This window comes from Ursus americanus, chromosome 31 (assembly GCF_024610735.1).
Source record: "Ursus americanus isolate L20-20 chromosome 31, mUrsAme1.1.p, whole genome shotgun sequence".
Taxonomy (NCBI): Eukaryota; Metazoa; Chordata; class Mammalia; order Carnivora; family Ursidae; genus Ursus; species Ursus americanus.
Genome location: NC_142157.1, coordinates 20193025 through 20214514, shown reverse-complemented (window position 1 = coordinate 20214514; position 21490 = coordinate 20193025). Strand labels below are relative to the sequence as shown.

The 21490-nt window shown below is 36.5% G+C and overlaps 1 protein-coding gene across 1 annotated transcript in view; it reads left to right on the top strand.

Moving 5' to 3' along the window:
• The window catches only part of LOC148107396 (MAM and LDL-receptor class A domain-containing protein 1-like), a 35884-nt gene that overhangs the window by 7811 nt on the left and 6583 nt on the right, over positions 1-21490 (top strand). Inside the window, exon 2 of the mRNA XM_087857643.1 lies at positions 17889-17990. Coding sequence (XP_087713769.1) covers positions 17889-17990 — 102 coding nt within the window. The remainder of the gene's footprint in view (positions 1-17888; positions 17991-21490) is intronic.

Here is a 21490-nt window from a genome sequence, read left to right as displayed (position 1 = left end):
TTTGCAGTATAACTGTTATACAGCTAGAGTCATTCATTAAATCTTAAACCTATACAAACATAAGATTATTTCATGACTAAGATTAGCCCAAATTGGGGCACCTGGGTGTCTCAGTCAGTTAAGCATCCGACTCTTGATCTCAGTTCAGGTCTTGATCTTGGGGTCCTGAGTTCAGGCCCCATGTAGGGCTCTACACTGGGCATGGAGCCTACTTAAAAAAAAAAAAAAAAGGAGAGAGAGAGAATTAAAAAAAAGAGTAGCCCAAATCTAATAACCAAAACTATATTAGTATTGGAAGTAATATTAAACTGTTAACTAGGAAAAGATATCCATTAATTTTCTGACCAAATGGAGTCTACAACCTAAATGTTTAGAAACTGTAAAGAGTGACTAAAACTGTAAACCAAGTAGTTAGGCTTATAGAAAGTCCTGGGAGAAGGAGTGAAGTAAAATACTGAGAAAATAATCAATTAGTATGCATGTAAAGCTCTCGCATTTTATTCATGATTCTGATACTACTACACTGTAAAAGAATTTTGCAGAAGTTGATCTGCTGGGTGCTACAAATAAACCTTGAGACTAAATTCTTTGTAACTATTGTCTTCTAGATGTGGTTTACTTGAGGTTAGTCACTATTAATCTACTTTCATATGTGTATTCCCAGAAAGATCTAGTCTCTACCAGAGATCACACAATCGGTGGTAAAAACATTTGGAGTTGGTTACTACTGTTTGCCAAGTACTTTTCCCATCTTACTTCTGTTTTTCCTCAAACTTTCTATTTCAAATATATAATCAGAGCTCATCTCTTCGGATGCCAATTGGATTATTTTGTTTACACAACAATCTTTGATAAGCCTTTTCCAGCACAGTCCCGCTTTACAAGTAGTCACCTGGTTATTTTGTTTTATGTGAAGAAAAGATGACTCTCTTAGGGCTACGTGTTGACATATTATTCGATAAGTTGTGGATGTTTCACATCACATTTTTAATAGTCTAGTAGATAACATCTGGTTTGAAAGGAAATACATCAGTACGTTATGTTGTAAAGAGAGTGTGGCATGGCAAAATGATTTGCTAGGGTCTACTGTATGCAGATCAGTTGTCAAGCTAAAAAGCAGTGCTGACATTCTGAAATAATAAAATGTTTATATTATAAGCAAGGCTGAACAATGCACACAGTTTAATGCATCTATGAATTAAGCCTCAAACATCACTGGTATTTAGTGAGGTTGGGATAATACTCTCCACCAACACACCAATTTTCTGTTGATTTAAGTAACTAGGAAATTGGAGAGTAGTTTCTTCCTAAGTTTCTCAGCTTTATTACACCAGAGTATTTCCTCTTGTTGCAGACTTGGGCTGGATTCACATCACAATATCACATCCACTCATTTTTTTTTTAAAGATTTATTTATTTATTTGAGAGAGAGTGAGAGCGAGAGAGATAGCGTGAGTGGGGGAAGGGGCAGAGGGAGAAGGAGAGAGAGGAATCCTCAAGCAGAATCCTCACTGAGCATGGAGCCCAATGCGGGACTCAATCCCAGCACCCAGAGATCACGACCTGAGGGAAAATCAAGAGTTGGACGCTCAACCGACTGAGCCACCCAGATACCCCTCACATTCACTCATTTTAACAGTAAGTCACTGCACAACCATTTTTAGTCACTGCCCCAAGGTTTGTTTACATAATGGCAGAAAATGCACAGAAAGATAAGCACAAGGACATCCAAGGCAAGTCTGTGGGCAAAATTTAGAGAACCAGAGATGGAAATGGGGCATAGTTGCAAAATGCCAAGAACTAGAGATCAAAATGGAGCTGGGTCCCAGAGCTGGTAAATACTAAGTAGTATGAACACATCCGAAGCAAACAGAGATGAGTAGATGGTAAAACCCAGATGAGTATTATTTCATTTCATAAACACGTTACATAATCTATGGTAGACACTTGAGATACAGAGATGACTATATTTTCTTGTCCTTGAGAGTGTATGCATGAATCTCTTTCCAGTTGGAATTGGCGTGGTCACCAAAGTGTTTCTAGGAAGTGTCATGTTTTTTATTTGTAGGCTCTATGCTATAAGACTGTGAGACAGTGATATTCCTTGCTTTGTGCTTTTGCTCTGTTTTTCTTGTGCAGGTTGTTTTTCAAGGTCAAATAATTTCAACTCCTGAACAGGATGAAGTCATAGCTATTGATGATATATCTTTCAGTTCAGGCTGCTTGCCTGCAAATGGTAAGAACTTTTTCTCATTTTGATCCTTATTGTGTATATAAATTCAGGGCATTTTAAACATTGTGTAATAACTTTCATTCTTTGAATGAAATGAAAGCATTGTGTAATTCGTTCTTTTCTTTCTTTCTTTCTTTCTTTCTTTCTTTCTTTCTTTCTTTCTTTCCTTCTTTCTTTCTTTCTTTCTTTCTTTCTTTCTTTCTTTCTTTCTTTTTCTTTCTTTCTTTCTTTCTTTCTTTCTTTCTTTCTTTGTTGATGTTTTAAAGTGGGCTATTTTCCATTGTATAACAATGTCTAGGTTTATGCCAGAAGTGAAAATAGGCTATTTTCCCACTGAGTCTGATGCTATAAAGAATCGAAGGGGTAATTTAGTCTCAGATTTGAAACCTTATAGCAATGTTTACAGTGGCTAGTTAAATCTCACCAAGAGAACTCCTTGCCCCTTAGGAGATTAGGTGAAAACTGGCTTGTCCAGTCTTGAAATTTTCTCCTTGGGGACTTGATTTGACTCTTTCACTAATAGACACAAATGGAGAGAGATTATAATCTATTTTCTATTTAGACTGAAACAACTAGATCAATAAGCCACATATATCAGATCCAAAAAATTATCCATATTCGTCCTTTGATTATGTTAACTGAATACTATTCAATTCACCATGCATATTGTTCTCAATAGAAAAGTTTAATGTTAGAATTATCAATTGGTCAAGATAAATTAATTTAGTCTAATGATCACACAAGAATCATATATATGATTATAGATAGTTGATAGATTTTTTCCTTTGAAAATGTTATTATACCAAAGTATGATACAGATAATAAAGATAGCTTTTTGTAGAGAGATTTCTAAGTTCTAATTTGGCACAAAGATATGGTAGTTGTGGTAAATTGTATTTCAAAAACAGAAGAGGTGAGTTGATCTACCTAAAGACCAAGGAATCTTGATAAAGGATGCCTATATTCTGCTTTGATTTTAAAAAGCACTTCTGCTGGTATGATAAGAGCTTTATAGGAATGTGTCTCTTGCCACTTAGACCATAGTAGGGTTTTATAGGAGCTGCTGACAGATCCTTCCACCCTGGAACACAAAAAGGTTTCTTTCATCTTTATATTATCAGTTCTCAGTATATTTTAGGTAAGAAATCACTATATGATAAATCAAAATATAGATAAATTGAAATGGAGAACTTTAAGGGAGCAGACTGTAAGCTCCACCCATTCCTAGAAGTAAAAAATTGAAGTATAAACCTCAATGCCTTTTCACGAACAGAAGGTAACATTTGTGGGATTTATTGGAAGGCAAGCAATAGATCAGGATAGAAGACACTGTTGCCACAGGCAAAGCAGACACAACTACTGACTGCTCTGTCATTCAGTCTCCCCTCATGCTCTCTCCTCTTACCCTGCACGGTATTCCTGGGTCCAGAGCACGGCCAGCTTATGCTTGATTTGTCAGGAGGCAGCTCGTCCGTAACAGTGATCCCCTCAGCAGCATCTTTATATATCTTATTTTTGTAGTTTCTGCAGAAACTGAGGTCTGCCAAACAAAATGGTTCCCAGCTAAGTCCTATGTATTGCTCAGTCTAGCTAATCACACCCCCCAAAAAATAAGGAATGAAATCAGCTATTGGCTGGACATTCCTCACTGTAAGGAAAATTAGAACCTGGCCTCTGCCATTGAGACTTTGCATTACAAATGTACACAGGACCATGCTGGGGTTGTGCTGGGGACTTGACATCGCCTGTAATAGGACTCTGCTATCATTTCACAGACGACCTTTCTCTCCATCTTTGGACCAGAGAACCAAGGCCATTTCCTTAATTACCCATGATCCATCTAGTGGGACAAAGGCCAATGTAGATGGACCATAATAAATATTCAGAAGACAAATGCCAGGTTTTTAGTAAGCATTTAAAAGAGCTCTATAAGATCACTCTAGAAGTGAAAAAGCAGTAGTTACAGGACGGAGAGCACAAAAAGTCAGACATTCAATGAAAGGTCATGTTCAAATAGAAAAATATCGGTGTCTATAATGTCTAAGAAAATAGTTCCAGATAATGTTACAGCCATATTGTTTTTGAGGTGGTGTGGACATAAAGTTTACTGAAGATCAGGCATGAATTTTAAAGCAAAGTTATTGGGTAGCCTTCCAATGGTTATTAAATTTATACAACATCACAAGGTTTGGGGCTGGAGAAGGTTTTGAAATCCCAAACTGAAGTCTTCCATGAATATGGATGCATGGATGACCCAGGGCAGTAAGTTGGAGGTCATGGGCCAAGACATTTCTACACAAGAAGAATACATGAATCAACATTGGAGATTTAGAAGAGTGGCGACTTTAATTTTAGGCCTTGTGTTTTATGGGGCATTGGGAAAGGATGTCATCCCTCAGGAGAATTGCAAAGAAAGTAGTTTCTTTTTGGAAAAAGCCAGTACTCGGTCGGGTAAGGTCACACAGTATGTTCTTTGAAGGTGAGGGTGCAGGGAGTTTTGTTTTTTGTTTTTCAAATAGGATGAGGGTTGATGGCATAGTTAAACTTCTGGGAGGAAAACAAAGCATCATGAGGATTAATAATAGAGAAAAAGAATGAAGTGTCATGGAATAGGATTGACATTTGCTTGGAGTTGCATCTTGTAAATGGTAAGAATGTGAGAGATGGTAATATTATGTAACATTAAATTTCCAAATGATTCTCTCTAGTCAAGTTCAGAGGCTATAATGATAGACTAACCCTAGTCAATCACCAGAATCACAAAGAGAAGTGATTGATTCTGAGCTTAACTCCAGACCACTAGATGGGAATCACTGAGGGTGGGGCCTGCATTTTAAAAAAGGTTCTCAGGACTTTTTGTGAAGACAACCAACCTCAGGTTTAAGAACTGAACTAGGTTTTGGGGCACCTGGGTGACTCAGTTGGTTAAGCACTGGACTCTTGATTTGGACTTAGGTCATGATCTCAGGGTCATGGAGCCTGCTCTCTCTCCCTTTCTCTCTCCCTCTGCCCCCCCCACATGCACGCATTCTCTTGCTCTTAAAAAACAAAACAAAACAAAACAAAACAAAACAAAACAAAACAAAACAAAACCAACTAGCATTTGGGAACCACATGGCTTGGTCTCATGTTGATTCCTGCTCTTGGCAGTTAGTGCCCTGGGACAGAGTTCCAGCTGATTAGAGAATGGTTTCAGTCTCATGCAGTCCTGATGCTGAGGATCAGGTGCATCTGAGACACGTAAGCAGAGCCGACTCAGCCTTTTCCAGATGTCACCATCAGGAATCTACTTCAGTGGAGGGTAGAGTTACGAATGCATCTGGATGCAAGAAAAGAGTTTTCTTAGGTGACTTAAGAAAACAGAGGAGATGGACAGTTATGACATAGATTCTTCAACTCTGATGCTGTTAAAGTCAAGGACTAAGGGATTTCCTTGGTATTTGCTTCATGCTTGGTACCTTGTATTCTTAAAATGACTGTTGAGGTTCTATGCATCTCACATCCAGGGCAGGAGGAGGGCAGAAATGAGAAAGGGCAATGTTTTGGGCCATGCCATTGGCTAGATGATTGTCATGCGGGTACCTTGGTTGTTAGGCAGATTAATACAATTGATTATTTGGATTCAGCCCCTGTAATAGAGGCAGGCAAGGAGAACAGGTTATGAGCTGAGTGAGCAAACATATTTTCCAGAGAAACTCAACATCGGCATACTTAGAAGTGAAGTCCAGTTTTCTTTCAAAATATGTTCCCTTGTCTATATTCCCTTTTTAAATTATTGACATCTGGTCTCACTCAGTAGCCAAGATTCATTCCTAAATCATTCTCCCCCTTTGTTACCCCTGTATTAATTTAGTTAAAAAATAGTAGTGAGGGCATGTCCTTACATTTTTCAAATTGTCTCCTCTTATTTATTATTATTATTATTTATCCAACTGTGATTTCATTTAAGTATGTATTTTTCCCTTGGATTTTTAAAAATTCTGGTTTCGATCTATTCAACTCTACTATCCAGTACTATCTCCTATCCACCAGATTATACTTTTTAACATACAAGTATGACCAATCTTTACTTGTTAAAACCTATCAATAACTCTTATCATCTCCAAGAGAGAATTCAAATTTCTTATGAATTCTTTTGAATTCAAATTTCTAGGCTCACCATGATCCCGCTCTTGCACGCTAGCCAAGCCTCCTCCTTCACAGTCCTCCAAGAATTCCCAGACCCTGGCCAGAACAAATTGCTTGGGAGTTCAGCAACATGGTATCATCTTATTCTTGGGTATCTGTAAACCTTGCTCCCTCTGCCCATTTCATGACTTTTTTTTTTCTTTTTTTTTTTTGGCTGTCCTCCTACTACTTATTCTTCCAGACTGAGCAGACTGAGTGGAGGTATCTTTTCTGGGAAGCCTTCTCTTACAGAAAATTCCCTCCACACTCCCACCCGCCCCCACACATGCACACACACACACCATATTGATTTATTTTCATAGCTAAACACTAAGTTTCTTGAGGAAACAGTTACTAGTATCTTATTCCTTTGTGGATCTCCAGCACAGAGCAAACACTTAATAAATATCTGTCGACTAAATGACTTAATATGGAACATGTGCAATTATTTAAGTATCAAGTATTTGGGAATTTGAGTAAATTCGTCTTTCCTCTGAGCTACAAGCACTCCATTTCATAGAACAGAGATTTAAATAAACTATTATGAGACTTTTTTTTTTAGCAATACTTGTATTTATACTAAGAATATATATTATATTTTGGCTTTTGTTTTAACATCAGAAGTGAAGGTATGTCCTCAAGCTATCTAATGTGATTTTTTCTGAGACTTCTAGCTTCCAAAATCATGAGAAGATAAATTTATGTTGTTTAAGTCACCAAATCTGTGGTGCTTTGTTTTGTCAGCCCTAGCAAACAATTATAGAGGCTTTCCTGAGCTAATTCTGTAACATATGAATTCTTTCTCATCTGTAACCAGTGAAGTCTCTGCTTAGGAGAGATTGTAGTCTCTACACTTTCTGTAGAGACTGTAGTTTTCCCATCAGTATGGAAGCCAGAATATAGAGATGCATTTTTAAAATGCTAAAACTAAGTAACTCTGAATTCTACATCCATTGAAAATATCCTTCAGGAATTAAGGTAAAATAAAGATATTCTTAGATGAAAAAAAACTAATAGAATTCATCACTGGAAGATCTACTCTAAAAGAAATGCTAAGATAGGTTTTCCACCTGAAAAAAAAATGCCAGAGGAAAATTTTTTCAGTAGGAATAAAGAAAGAACTATTGAGGTCATAAACATCAGAGTAAATATAATGGAATGATCTTCTCCTCTAAAGACTTTTAATGTACACAGGACTCATGAAAGCAGATATTTGAACATCTGTTTGGTGGGTTCAAAGTCTGTAGATGTAATACATATGATAAGTATATCATTAAGTTGGAGGTGTAGAAGTCCATAGCTTTAAGACCTCTACATTTTATTTGAAACGTTAACAAACTCTATGTAGACTGTTAAACTGAGGTATGCATATTATTATCCCTACAGTGAACACTTAACAGATATAAGTAAAGGAAAATAGATACACTAAAATTGAGCATAAAAATATTAAAATATTGAAATAATCCACTAGAAGACAAAGGAAAACCGATAGGGAAGGCAGAAATGATAGCAGGGTGGTGCTAAAGAGCACAAAGTATAATAAATGCAGAGGACACAAACTGAAAAATAATAAAATTGCTAATTTAGTTATAATGATAAAATAATTACATTAAATATAAGCGGTATATGTATTCCTTTTAGAAGTCAAAGGTTGTCAAATTGGATAAAAGATAAGAACTAACTACATTTTGACTAGAAAAGCTCATTAAAAAATAATGATATAGATTAATTAAAAGTGAAGGGATTCAAATATAGTTAACTAATCTATGTCAAAGGAAGGAAGAATATACACCGGGGAAAAGATAGTTTCTTCAATAAATGGTTGCTGGGAAACCTGGACAGCTCCATGCAAAAGAATGAAACTGGACCACTTATACCATATACAAAAATTAACTCAAAATGAATTAAAGACCTAAATGTGAGACATGAAACCATAAAACTCTTTGAAATAAATATAGATAGTAATGTCTTTGAGATTGGCCACTGCAGTGTTTCTCTAGATATGTCTTCTCAGGCAAGGAAACAAAAACAAAAATAAACCATTTGGGCTACACAAGAATAAAAAGCTTTTGCCCAGCTAAGGAAACCAGCAACAAAATTAAAAGACAACCTACTGAATAGAAGAAAATATTTCTAAAAATATATCCGATAGATGTAATCATCAAAATATATAAAGAAATTATACAACTTAACACTAAAAAAAAAATCCAATTAAAAATGGGCAGATCTGCATAGACATTTTTCCTAAAAAGACATACAGATGGCCGACAGACACATGAAATGATGCTCAACATCACTCAGGGAAATGAACATCAAAAACCACAATGAGATATTATTTATGCCTGTCAGAATGGCTAAATCAAAATGACAAGAAATAACAAATATTGGTGAAGGTGTGGAGGAAAAGAAACTCCCATGTACTGTTGGTGGGAATGTACATTGGTTTAGCCACTGTGGAAAAGTATGGGGATTCTTCAAAAAATTTAAAATAGAAATACTATATGACCCAATAATTCTACAACTGGGTATTTACCCAAAGAAAACACAAATACTAATTCAAGAAGATATATGCACCCCTATGTTTATGCAACATTATTTACAACAGAAAAGATATGGAAGCACCTAAGTGAATATAAATAAAAAAGATGTGGGTTATATATATGTGTGTGTACACCCACACACAAAATGGAATATTATGCAGCCATAAAAAAAGATGAGACCTTGCCATTTGAGACCACATGGATGGACCTAGACAGTATTATGATAAGTGGAATAAGTCAGGCAGACACAGACAAACACCATATGATCTTAATTGTATGTAGAATAAAATAAATAAATAAATAAATCCCAAATGAATAAATAAACCGAAAGCAGCAATAGGTCCATTAATACAGAGAACAAACTGATGGGTGCCAGAGGGGAGGCGAGATTGAGGAATTGGTAAAATGAGTGAAGGGGAGTGGCAGGTATAGGCTTCCAGTTATGGAATGAATAAGTCATGAGGATAATATCAAGGTACAGTGTAGAGAATATAGTCAATGGTACTGTAATAGTGTTGTATGGTAATAGATGGTAGCTACACTTGTGGTGAGCACAGGATAATATATAGATTTGTGGAATCACTAGGTTGTACACCTGAAACTAATGTAACATACACTTTAAAAAAAAGAACAGTAAATAAAGAATTTTTAAAAAGTAAAGGGATTAAATGGAGGTGGTATGACTATATTAATATCAAACAAGATGTGATTCAGAACAAGGAAAATTAATAGGGATAAAGAAGGATATTACATAATGATAAAGGGGTAAATTCACTAGGAAGACAGAACAGTCCTAAATATGTATGTATCTAAAAGCAGTATGAAGAAATAAAAGAAGAAATAGGCAAATCTACAATTATACAAGGAGACTTGAATACACATCTCTCAGTAAATAATGGAAAAAGTGTACCAAAAAAATCAGCAAGAATTTGCAAAGCCTGTGGAAAAAAACTCCTAAAATTTGTATGACCACAAAAGACCCCAGGTAGCCAAAGCAATCCTGAGAAAGAACAAAGCCAGAGGCATCCTACTTCCTGATTTTAAGTTAGACTACAAAGCTACACTAATTAAAACAGTTTGGTACTGGCATAAAAAATGACACATAGACCAATGGAAAATAGAAAACCCAGAAATAAAACACTATATAGATCAACTAATATTTGATAGGGAGTCAAGAATACTTAATGAAGAAAGGATAGTCTCTTCAATAAATGGTGTTGGAAAAACTAACAGCCACATGGAGAAAAATGAAATTGGACTCTTATTTTATTCTACTAACAAAAATTAACCCTAAATGGATTAAAGACTTAAACATAAGCCCTGGAGCCATAAAACTTGTAGAGAAAGCATAAGGGAAAATCTCTATGACATTAATCTTGGCAACTTTTTTTTTCCTTTTTTTTTGGATGTGACACCAAAACCACAAGCAACAAAAGAAAAATCAACAAGTGAGACTATACATCAAACTAAAAAGCTTCTGCACAGCAAAAGAAACAATCAACACAATGAAAAGGCAATCTATGGAAAGGGAAAAAATTATCTACCTACTTGAAATAATTGATATTAAAAAAATAATTTAAAATTATAGCAGTGATTTAAAACTTCCTCATTTTAAGTGCATGTGGAATATTCACTAAGATAGACTAGAGCATGGGCCCAGTGGCAAGACTATAAGGAGGCAAGTGACATATGCCCGCAGATGCAGAATTCAAGGGGACACTAAAAACTTGTTATTATGGACCAAATTTTGTCCCCTTCAAACTTCAAATGTAGAAGCTCTAACCTCCAATGGGACTATATTGGAGATAGTGTCTTAAGAAATTAAGATTAAACAAGATCATAAGGGTGAGGTCCTAATATGACAGGAAGGACTATGGCCTTGTAAGAAGAGGAGATCTCTCTCTCTTCCCCTACCAACCCTCTCCGTCTCCATCCTCACCACCCATGTCTTTCTCTCTCCCTCTCTCTCACCCTCTCCCTGTCCCTCTGTCATGTGAGGACACAGTGAGAAGGTAGCCATGTACAAGTCAGGAAGAGGACCCTTATGAGAATCCAACCATGCTAACACCCTGATCTTGTACTTCCAGGCTCCAGAACTGTGAGAACATAAATTTTTGTTCCTTAATCCATCCAATCTATGGTACTTTATTATAGCAGCCTGAGCAGAGTGAGATGAGCACTAATTAAGATAAATAATATTTTAATACCACATATTAAAAGCTCACAATTAATGAAAAAAATCAATGATGAACAAAGTATAGAAATATTAAATAAAGATAACGTTACTGAATTTTCCAGTCTCCAGTATGGCTTAGCAGTACTACTGGGACTACAGAACAAACCTTCAGAATGTTAAAACAATTGAAATGGTAAAAAATACATCCTCTGAGCAAAATGAAATTAAACTACAAATCTGCGACATCCACAGTCATTTGGAAATTAAATGTCACACATTTATATAAAACATACTTTGAAATAGCAGAGTATTTTGAGCTGAAAGAAAATGAAAACATAACTTACTAAAATCTGTGTAACATAGCTAAAGCAGTGCTTAGAAAAAAATAATTGATATAAAATTTTTACTAGGAAAGAAGAAAGCTCTCAAGCCAGTAAATTTAACTATCCATCTAATGAAAGTAGGAAAGGAAGAACATATAAAAGCTAAATAAGGCAGTGGGAAAATAATACATATAAAGACAATAAATAATGGAATTTAAGGTGGGAAAGTAATAGAGAAAATGATCAAAACCAAAAGCTGGTTCTTTGAAAAGGTAACTAAAATTGATAAATTCTAGCTGGATTGACCAAGAAAAAAAAAGAGAAAAGATACACATTACCTAATTTGGAGTGAAATGGGGCTAATACCAAAGACTCTACAGGTGTTAAAAAGATAATAGGAATAAGGAAATAACTACAAAAAACTATACGCACATAAATCCAACAATTTATGTGAAATGAACAAATTCCTTGAAAGTCACAAATGATCAAAAGCCAATCAAGAGGGATCCTGGGTGGCTCAGTTGGTTAAGCCTCTGCCTTTGGCTCAGGTCATGATCTCAGGGTCCTGGGATCAAGTCCCGCATCTGGCTCCCTGCTCAGCAGAGAGCCTGCTTCTCCCTCTTCCTCTGCCTGCTGCTCTGCCTACTTGTGTTCTCTCTCTAAATAAATAAATAAATAAATTTTTTTTTAAAAAAGCCAATCAAGAAGAAAGTGATAACTTGAGTAGTTTTATGTTTATTAAAGAAATAGGACTCATAGTAAAAATCTTCCATTAAAGAATACGTTAGGACCACATGGTCTCACTGGAAAATTGTATCAAATACTTAGGGAAAAAAAATAACATGAGTTTTATACATTCTATTCCAGAAAATGTTAAGTGAAGATAATCCTTGTTACCTCAGTCTATAAGGGCAGCTTTGCCCTAACACCAAAACGAAACCAAGATATTATAAGAAAAGAAAGCTACAGACCAATGTTTCTATCACAAAAGATCTTTAACAACATATTAACAGATGGAATCCAGTAATATATTAGAAAGAAGATCATCCAGGAGATGCAGAGTTGGTTCAATGTTTGGAAAGCAATCAATGTAATTTACCTTGTTAACAGACAAAAGAAGAAAAGCACATCATGATCTCAGTAGATGCAGAAATAGCACTTGACAAAATTCAACATACAGCCATAATTAAAAATCTCAACAAACTATGGACATCTCTAATCTAATAAAGGGCATAGACAAAGACCCAACAGCTAACATCATATGCATTATGAAAGAATGAATGCTTCACCTCTAAAACTGAGAAGCAGGCAGTGATGTCCACTCTTACCATTTATATTCAATGACATCCTGGAAAGCCCAGCCAATGCCATAAGGCAAGACATATAAGTAAAGGCATACAATTGGAACAGAAGATATAAATCTATCCATATTTGCAGATAGCATCATTGTCTATGGATAAAATATCATAGAATTTATTTTAAAAACTTCTAGAATTAGTAAATGAGTTTATCATAGTAGCAGGATACAAAGTCAGTATAAAATCAATTGTATTTCTATACAATGGCAATGAACAATTGGAAACTGAAATTAGAAAAATGGCGCCATTTGTAAAACAATCAAAGTAAATTCTTACGTATAAATCAGATATATGCTGGGTTTGTATTCTGCAAACTGCAACGTAATGATCAAAGACATTAAGATCTGACTAAATAAATGGAGTATTGGTTGATTGAAAGATCATGGGTCTATGTTTGCCAAAACTCATAGAACTGGATAATCAAAAGTCTGAATTCATTTTACCATATGTAAGTTAAATACATTTAAATAAGACAGAGTAACTTTTGAAAGCTGAAACAATTCTGATGGTGAGGAAGCTGCCAAATAGACTACTAAGTAGTATTATCTTTAAAGAAAAAGCATATCTTTATTGTTTTGCTGCATATATTTCTCTTTACTATAAAAATGTGAACAACTTTATAAAAGTGCTTACGGTGTAGGTATCCTGATGGTATCTGAACATTTAGTAAGTTAAGACAATTCAACTAAATTCTTTTTCTGATATTAGAGAAATCTTTTAGATTATTCCCACACCTTCAAACAGTATCATTCTAACTACAGCCCTTTTCCAAGAAAATTCACTGCACATTCATTGAACAAAAGATCTTTTTAGACTTTACCAAAGTAGCATGTATGAAAATAAAGTCAAGCTTTGTGACTGTGAATAAATATGTGTTTAGTCACTGATTTTTGAATAAATTGCTTATTATAATTTTTTATAAAGATTGCATGCTGTGGCTCGTAATCAGAATACTGTGAATATTCTCTGAATATTTTTAGATTGGTTTGCCAGGATGTTGCCTTCATCTCATTTATGAAGGCCCCAAATACACAAATCATCCTTTAATGAGAACCTGAATGGTGCATACCTATTATCCAATTAAATAACTAAGGACCTAGTTACCTTATTGTTTTATTAACTTCTAGCTACCTTTTAAGATCTATAACCGTTCTTTGAAATTCATTACTAATTTAAGAAAATTGACAAGGAAATTGTCTAAAGTTCCCGGAGTCAAAAGTGGATGTCAATTATAACTTGTACTGCAATGGCCTGGAGACTTGGACTTCATTCTGTACCATCCGAGAGAGAGTCTGGACAATTTTACATAATCTGTTTGCACAAGATAAGATTTGAAGGAAATGTGTCTTGTTGGTATAGAGACCTTAAAATGGTTGACAAAGCTTCATGCTGATGAACACGTATCATGGATGGAGGATTTTTAAATCCCCAAAACAATTTTCTGCAGCTAGATTGTGGTATAATGTAAGGAGAAAGAAAGGAGGTGGGAATGTAGAAAAAATGCATATGAATATAAATATAGATAATTGACATCATTGAATAGTTTTGAGCTCTGAGACTGAATGCACTAAAATAAAAAGAGGTACCCAGGAGATTAACTGATTGTCAACTATACCCCCATCTGCTGTTTTTATGGTTGCAAATTCCAGTTTGGGGGATGAAGGGAGTATAATGGTTAACATTGATGAAAGATATTTAATACCAATTGACACAAGCTACATTTTTAATATCATGTAATTTATACTTGACTATTTTGCTATTTTTGTTTACAGTGCTTTTGTGAGTTTTTTGTCTTGTATAAATTGCGAAAAGTTAGAGATAATATACAACATTTAGTTGAACTATGGCCAATACTTATTTATTTAGCTCTAGGGGGCAGAAGATCTGCAGCTATTATGTGAATCTACAAAAATTACAGTTTTAATTGTTTCATGTTAATTGTTATTGTGCAATCTTAGCTTCGTTTATTACCCACACTCTCTTAATAGCATATGCAGTTTTATTTTCAGTGGATTTTGCATTCAAGAGGCTTTGCATATTCATCATTTAGAAGCTCCCATTATAAGAAATCAGCTTATGGATGTTGTTCATAAATCGTTTTATAACCAGTTGATTCAATTTATTCCAAATAAAATTGTAAACAGTTTACATACTATCTATGTATTTTGTTGAATTGTTCTTAGGTCATGTATTTATTCAGTCCTTAAATAAGTATATATTGAGCACCTACATTGTGCCATGAGTTGTTTCAGAATGGGGAGACAGCAGCAAAAAACAAACAGCAACCCCTGTGTTCACGGAACTTACATTTTAGTGAAAGAGAGAAAGACACCAAGCAAATAAAAATAAAATTTTATGTCAAGTGGTGATATGTGCTATGGAGAACAGTAAACTAGAAAGCTGAGATAAGAAGTGCCACAGGTGAAGGTAAGATGAAGTTTTATATAGAGTAGTCAGGCATGGTACATGGAGAACATATTTATGAGCAAAAAAAAAATCCCCAAGGAGTTGAGGGAGAAAGCCATGGGTTTTGGAAGGAACTGTAAATGCAAAGATCCTAAGGCAAGAGTCATCCTGGTTTGTATGAGGAAGATCATGGTAAGGGCTTCTGCATTTATTCTGTGAAGGACAGAAACCTGTGTAACAATTTTGAGCAGAGAAGACATGATCTAACTCACATACTTAAAGGTCAGAAGGGGACAAGGGTAGCAACAAGGGGGCAAAATAAGAAGTTATTAGTGTAATCCAGAAAGAGTGATATTCCCTTGAGTCGGAATTGGTAGCAGTGGCAGAGGCAGAGGCAGTAGGACATAATGAGATTCTGGATGTTATTTTATAGATAAAGCAAAGATCTGCTGATAGATGTCGTGATGGGTAAGAGCGAGAGATGGGTCATGGATCCAGATTTCTTCCTGAAATAGGATGGATGGAGTTATCACACCCCAGCTGAGATGGGAAGAAAAACAGGAGGATAAAGTCTGGGCAGACAGAATCAGAAGTTTAGTTTTAGATGTATTTCTACCAAGATGCATGTTAGCTCTCCAAGTGAAAGGGCCAAGACAGAAACAGGATATGTATATTGGAGTCAAGTGGAGCTGGGCATGAAATATAATTTTATGGGTCATTGGCATTTAAGAAGTGTTTTAAATGCACAAGATGAGGTGATATTAACAAGATTGTGGGTGTAGGAAAGAGAAGAGATCCAAGGACTGAGCTCTGGGGTATTCTCATGTTACTTTGTGTAATGTAGAGGAAATGAGAAAAAAAACAGCAAAGGAGACTGAGAATGAACAGCTAGTAATTTAAGAGGGAAACCAGGAGAGAATCATGTATCAGAACCTAGTGAAAAAAAGGCTACAGGAAAGAAGAAGTGATCAACTATGTCCAATATTACTGACGTGTCAGATGTGACAAGGAGGAAAAATTAAATGTTGGATTTAGCAATATAGAGTTCATTCCTGATATATGCACTTTTGGGGGAGTGGTAAGGGTACAGAAAAGAACAAAAGTTCTGATATGTGCTATAACAAGAATGAACCTTGAAAACATTATGCCCAGTAAAAGAAGTCAAACACAAAAGGCCCTATATTGTATGATTCTATATGAAGTATCCAGAAGAGGCGAATCTATAGAGATGAAAAGGAGATTGGTGGTTGCCAGAGTCTGAGAAGGAGCAGAGAATGGGGAGTGACTTAACAGTATGGGTTTTATTTTGGGGTGATGAAAATGTTTTGGAATTAGTGGTGATGACTGTACAATATTGTGAATATATAAAAGCCACCGAATTGTACTCTTTAAAGTGGTTAAAATGGTGAATTTTATGTTATGTGAATTTTACCTCATTAAAAAAAATAAAAAACCCTCACTGGAACAGGTTCAAGAAAGGATGTGGGGAGAAGGATTGGTGTTGGAGTCAGTGTAAATAGAACTTAGTGAAGTTAGTTGGAGGGGGTTGTAGGGTCAGAGGGTTTTCTTAAGAAGGGTGAAATTTTGGCCCCATTGTGTACTGAAGTGAAACCTGCCGATGTAAAAGAGGAGAGGAGATTGCTGGAATGATTCCTAGAACAGGGAAGTGGAGGTAATTTTCTGTAGAAACATGGGAGATGGGTGGTGGGACTTGTGAAGTTTTCTGCTCTTTCCTCTCATTTTCCCAGTGAAATGTGAAGCAACTTGATTATCTGAGAATGCTGATGGGGAAGGAGCAATTGGGAGGAGGAGGTAAAGGGTTTTGAATAGCTTCCTAGGAAAGAAGGAAAAAGAAAGAAAGGAAAATGTGGCGGATGGCCACAATGCAATGGAGTGAATAGTCACAGATATAAAGGCCTTTTCAGTCAGCATGGTGGTGGGCTCTTCCTCACTCACCTTCAGCCACACAGATGCAGGGTGGAGTAGGTGGTGAATTTCCTGGAGGTCTCAACCAATCCACAGGGATGCCTTGGACTGGAAATGCCTGGGGCACTCACCAGGGCCCATGCTGCTTGTGGCGAGCTCGCGGTGCATGTTTCCCCTATCAGAGCCCATGTGGTGGCTGACCCAAGCCTTGTGGTTCTTGTCAGGATTGCAGCTCAGTATTTTGGGAGGGGAGAGTGAGAATTGTCTGGAAGTGGCAACAGGACAGGAAGGATACCTAGTCCACTTTCCAGCCCTGTGTTGGGAGGGCAGTGAAGGGGAAAGCAGAACCATGGGAGAAGATTGCAAGGACTGTAGTTCCAGTAGATCAACTTCCAGTTAAAGAGGACAGCCTATTAGTTATGGTTGACACATGTTCAATTATCCTCCGAACGACAGGCTCTTTGTTTCCACATTAGGCCATGTTACTTCCATGGAAACATGGAAGATTTGATTTGGGGGCTTGATAGTCACCACAGAGATCTGGGTAAAATCCAGAAGCACTGGCATAGTTGTATTGTTCTCTCTGTCTCTGTCTCTGTCTCTCTCTGTGTGTAATGGGGTTGCCTGAGGGGAGACACTGCCACAGAGAGGAGTTGGTTGGAGAGTGCTTTCTAGAACAAATGCTAACATTTTAAGAAATACATGTGTCTTCCCAGATGTACCCATGTCTCACTTCTTCCCAATCTTTAAATTTAACAGATGAAATTTTACCATGTCCAGAAACATTGACTATGGAGCAGGAACCGTGCCATCTAGATACAAGTCTCTGCAGTTCTGATTCTACAGATGAAGGATTGAGGTGTAAGTGTTAAATCGAGATGCCCACCATGATGGTATGTAGCCATCCTTGAGACTTGGACCATCAGTAGTAATTCAGAACACTACTATGTATACTCACTTGTCAACCTTAGTTGACATTTATATCCTATGTTTAGCTGGAGTGTTATTGGAAGTCTGTAGTTTATTCAAAATGTGAAAGATACTAACTATGTCAATTAAGGTGATGTTGTTCTGTAAAATAGCTCCATTAAAGACCATCTTTGACTTATATCCGGTGTTTCTTCTTTAAAATTTCAATGTGATAATGAATAGCAAATGATTTAAACTAACGTAGTTCTGTAAGATAGATAAGGTCAGATGTTATGCATGCCATTTAAAAAATTGTAAGTGTAGCAGTGGTACAAGAAAAAGTGAAAACATCTTTTCACTTTTGAATGGCAATGGTTTTCCTCTGGGAGGATGCCCATCTGGACCAAGGAAGAACTTTTGAAAAACAGATCTTCTGGTAAACTCCAAGACTTACTGAAGCAAAATTTCTAGGTATATTCATACCTAGTGAGTGAGTGAGTGAGTGAGTGTGTGTGTGTGTGTGAAGCCTTGATTACAACACACAACTGTGGCTAAGCAGCCACCCTAGTAGACTATGATGGACCACTATTATCTTTTCTGCCTCTCTGTAGTGTATCAGGTCTGTGGATTTGAATTTGACATGTGTGACTGGGAGTCAGAAACATCTGCTGGGCAAATTTCCTGGATGCGTGCAAAAGCAAGAGAAGTTCCTGCGTTACAGTCTACACTTCAGCAGGATCAAAGTAGTGATGAAGGTAGGAAGTAGAAAAATAATAGTCTTTATATATTATTTTCAGACTTGTGATTTATTGTGAGTGGTATGAAGACATTTCATCAGGGATCTTGATGAAGATACTGAGTATATTTTATTGAAACTATATTTGCCATGGATAGTGAAAGTAAAAAAAAACCTTATTATCAACAGTGTAAAGGAAGAATTAGACTAGCCTAACTATTTTAATTTTGTAGATTTTATTATTTTCTTATCATCAGGAGATAATAGATTTTGTGGGAATCAAAAGGAAAGTATTAAAAGGCTTCTGTCAAGATGTACTAGCTTTCCCTTTCACTGGTGTCAATGAGTTTCTTTCTATTAATCTAACATTAAATTTGTGCTTTCTGTTTATTTTTCTTTCCATTGCTTCCCTTTCTTTCTTTCTTTCTTTCTTTCTTTCTTTCTTTCTTTCTTTCTTCCCTCCCTCCCTCCCTCCCTCCCTCCCTCCCTCCCTCCTTCCCTCCTTCCTTCCTTCCTTCCTTCCATCCTTCCTTCCTTCCTTCCTTCCTTCCTTCCTTCCTTCCTTCCTTCCTTCCTTCCTTCCTTCCTTCTTAAGGGGGTGTATTGTTAGTCTTTTCTCAAATAAGTAATTTAAAATTTTATTACAGCAGAAAGTAGTAGCTATTTTGTCTACTTCCATGTAGATTTTACTTTCTCCATAGTTTTACCTTTTCTGGAATGTCATAAAGTTGGACAATATGTGTCCTTTTTAGATTGACTTCCTTCATTTAGTAATATACGTTTAACTTTCCTCTATGTCTTTTCATAGCTTGATGGCTTATTTCTTTTTAATAGTGAATCATATTCCATTGTCTGGGTATACCAGAGCTTATTTACCTACTGAAGGACATCTTGGTTGCTTCCAAGTGTTTGGCAATTATGAATAAAGCTGCTATAAACACCCATGTGAAGGTTTTTGTGTGGACCTAAGTTTTCAGCTCTTTTGGGTGAATGCCAAGGACCATGCTTGCTGGATCACATAATAAGAATATGTTTAGTTTTGTAAGAAACTGCCAAGCTGTCTTCCAAAGTGAAGGTACCGTTTTTCATTCCAATCAACAATGAATGAGAGATCTTGTTGCTTTACATCCTCTCCAGCATTTGGCAATGTCAGTGTCCTGGATTCTGCCCATGCTAAGAGGTGTTTAGTGGTATCTTTGTTTTAGTTTGCATTTCCCTGATGCCTTATGATATGGAACACCTTTCCATATGCTTATTTGCCATCCATATGTCTTCTTTGGTGAGGTGTTTGTTAAGGTCCTTGGTTTTTGGTCTTTTATCTTTATCATTTTCTTTCTTTTTTATTTATTTATTTATTTATTTATTTATTTTTTTAAAGATTTTTATTTATTTATGTGACAGAGAGACAGCCAGCGAGAGAGGGAACACAGCAGGCGAGTGAGAGAGGAAGAAGCAGGCTCCTAGCGGAGGAGCCCGATGTGGGACTTGATCCCAGAACGCCGGAATCACGCCCTGAGCCGAAGGCAGACGCTTTAACGACTGCGCTACCCAGGCGCCCCCTCTTTCTTTTTTTAAACAAAATTTTATTTATTTATTTGAGAGAGAGAGAGAGAGCGAGCATGTGCAGAAGCCGGGGGAGGGGCAAAGGGAGAGGGAAAAGCAGACTCCCCTACTGAACTAGGAGCCTGACGCAAGGCTTGATCTTAGGACCCAGGGATCATGACCTGAGCCAAAGGCAGATGCTTAACTGACTGAGCCACCCAGGCGTCCCTATCATTTTCTTTATTCACCATTGTTTCTTTTATTTCATGCCCTTGATTTCTTTTCCTTCTTGAAAAGGTTCACTTACTAATTAATTGTTCCTTTATTTAGAAAAGATCTGCGGTGATGGACTTGCTTAATAATTACTATACAAACTTAAAATGTTTTTAATGGCCTCACTCCTAAATAATAATCAATCAGGTCAGACAATTTTCGAAAGAAAGTCTGTTTATTTTATTTCTAAGTACATGGTGATGGTTCTTTGTTTCCTGGTATCTACTGTAGTCATTGAGCAGTCTGAGCTCATGTAATTGCTTTTCAGTTTCATGCAGATTTTTAAAAAATGTTTATCTCTTGGTCTATGTGTCTGTTTTTGTGCCAGTACCATGATGTCTTTGTGATCACAGCTTTGTAGTACAGCTCGAAATCCGGCATTGTGATGCCCCCAGCTTTGTTTTTCCTTTTCAACAGTTCCTTGGTGATTCGGGGCCTTTTCTGGTTCCATACAAATTTAAGGACAGCCACTCTGGAAAACAGTGTGGAGGTCCCTTAAAAAGTTAAAAATTGAGCTACCCTATGACCCAGCAATTGCACTACTGGGTATTTACCCCAAAGATACAGATGTAGTGAAGAGAAGGGCCAAATGCACACCAATGTTCATAGCAGCATTGTCCACAATAGCTAAATCGTGAAGGAACCGAGATGCCCTTCAACAGATGACTGGATTAAGAAGATGTGGTCCATATATACAATGGAATATTACTCAGCTATCAGAAAGAACGAGTTCTCAGCATTTGCTGCAACATGGACGGCACTGGAGGAGATAATGCCAAGTGAAATAAGTCAAGCAGAGAAAGACAATTATCATATGATTTCTCTCATCTATGGAACATAAGAACTAGGAAGATCGGTAGGGGAAGAAAGGGATAAAGAAAGAGGGGGTAATCAGAAGAGG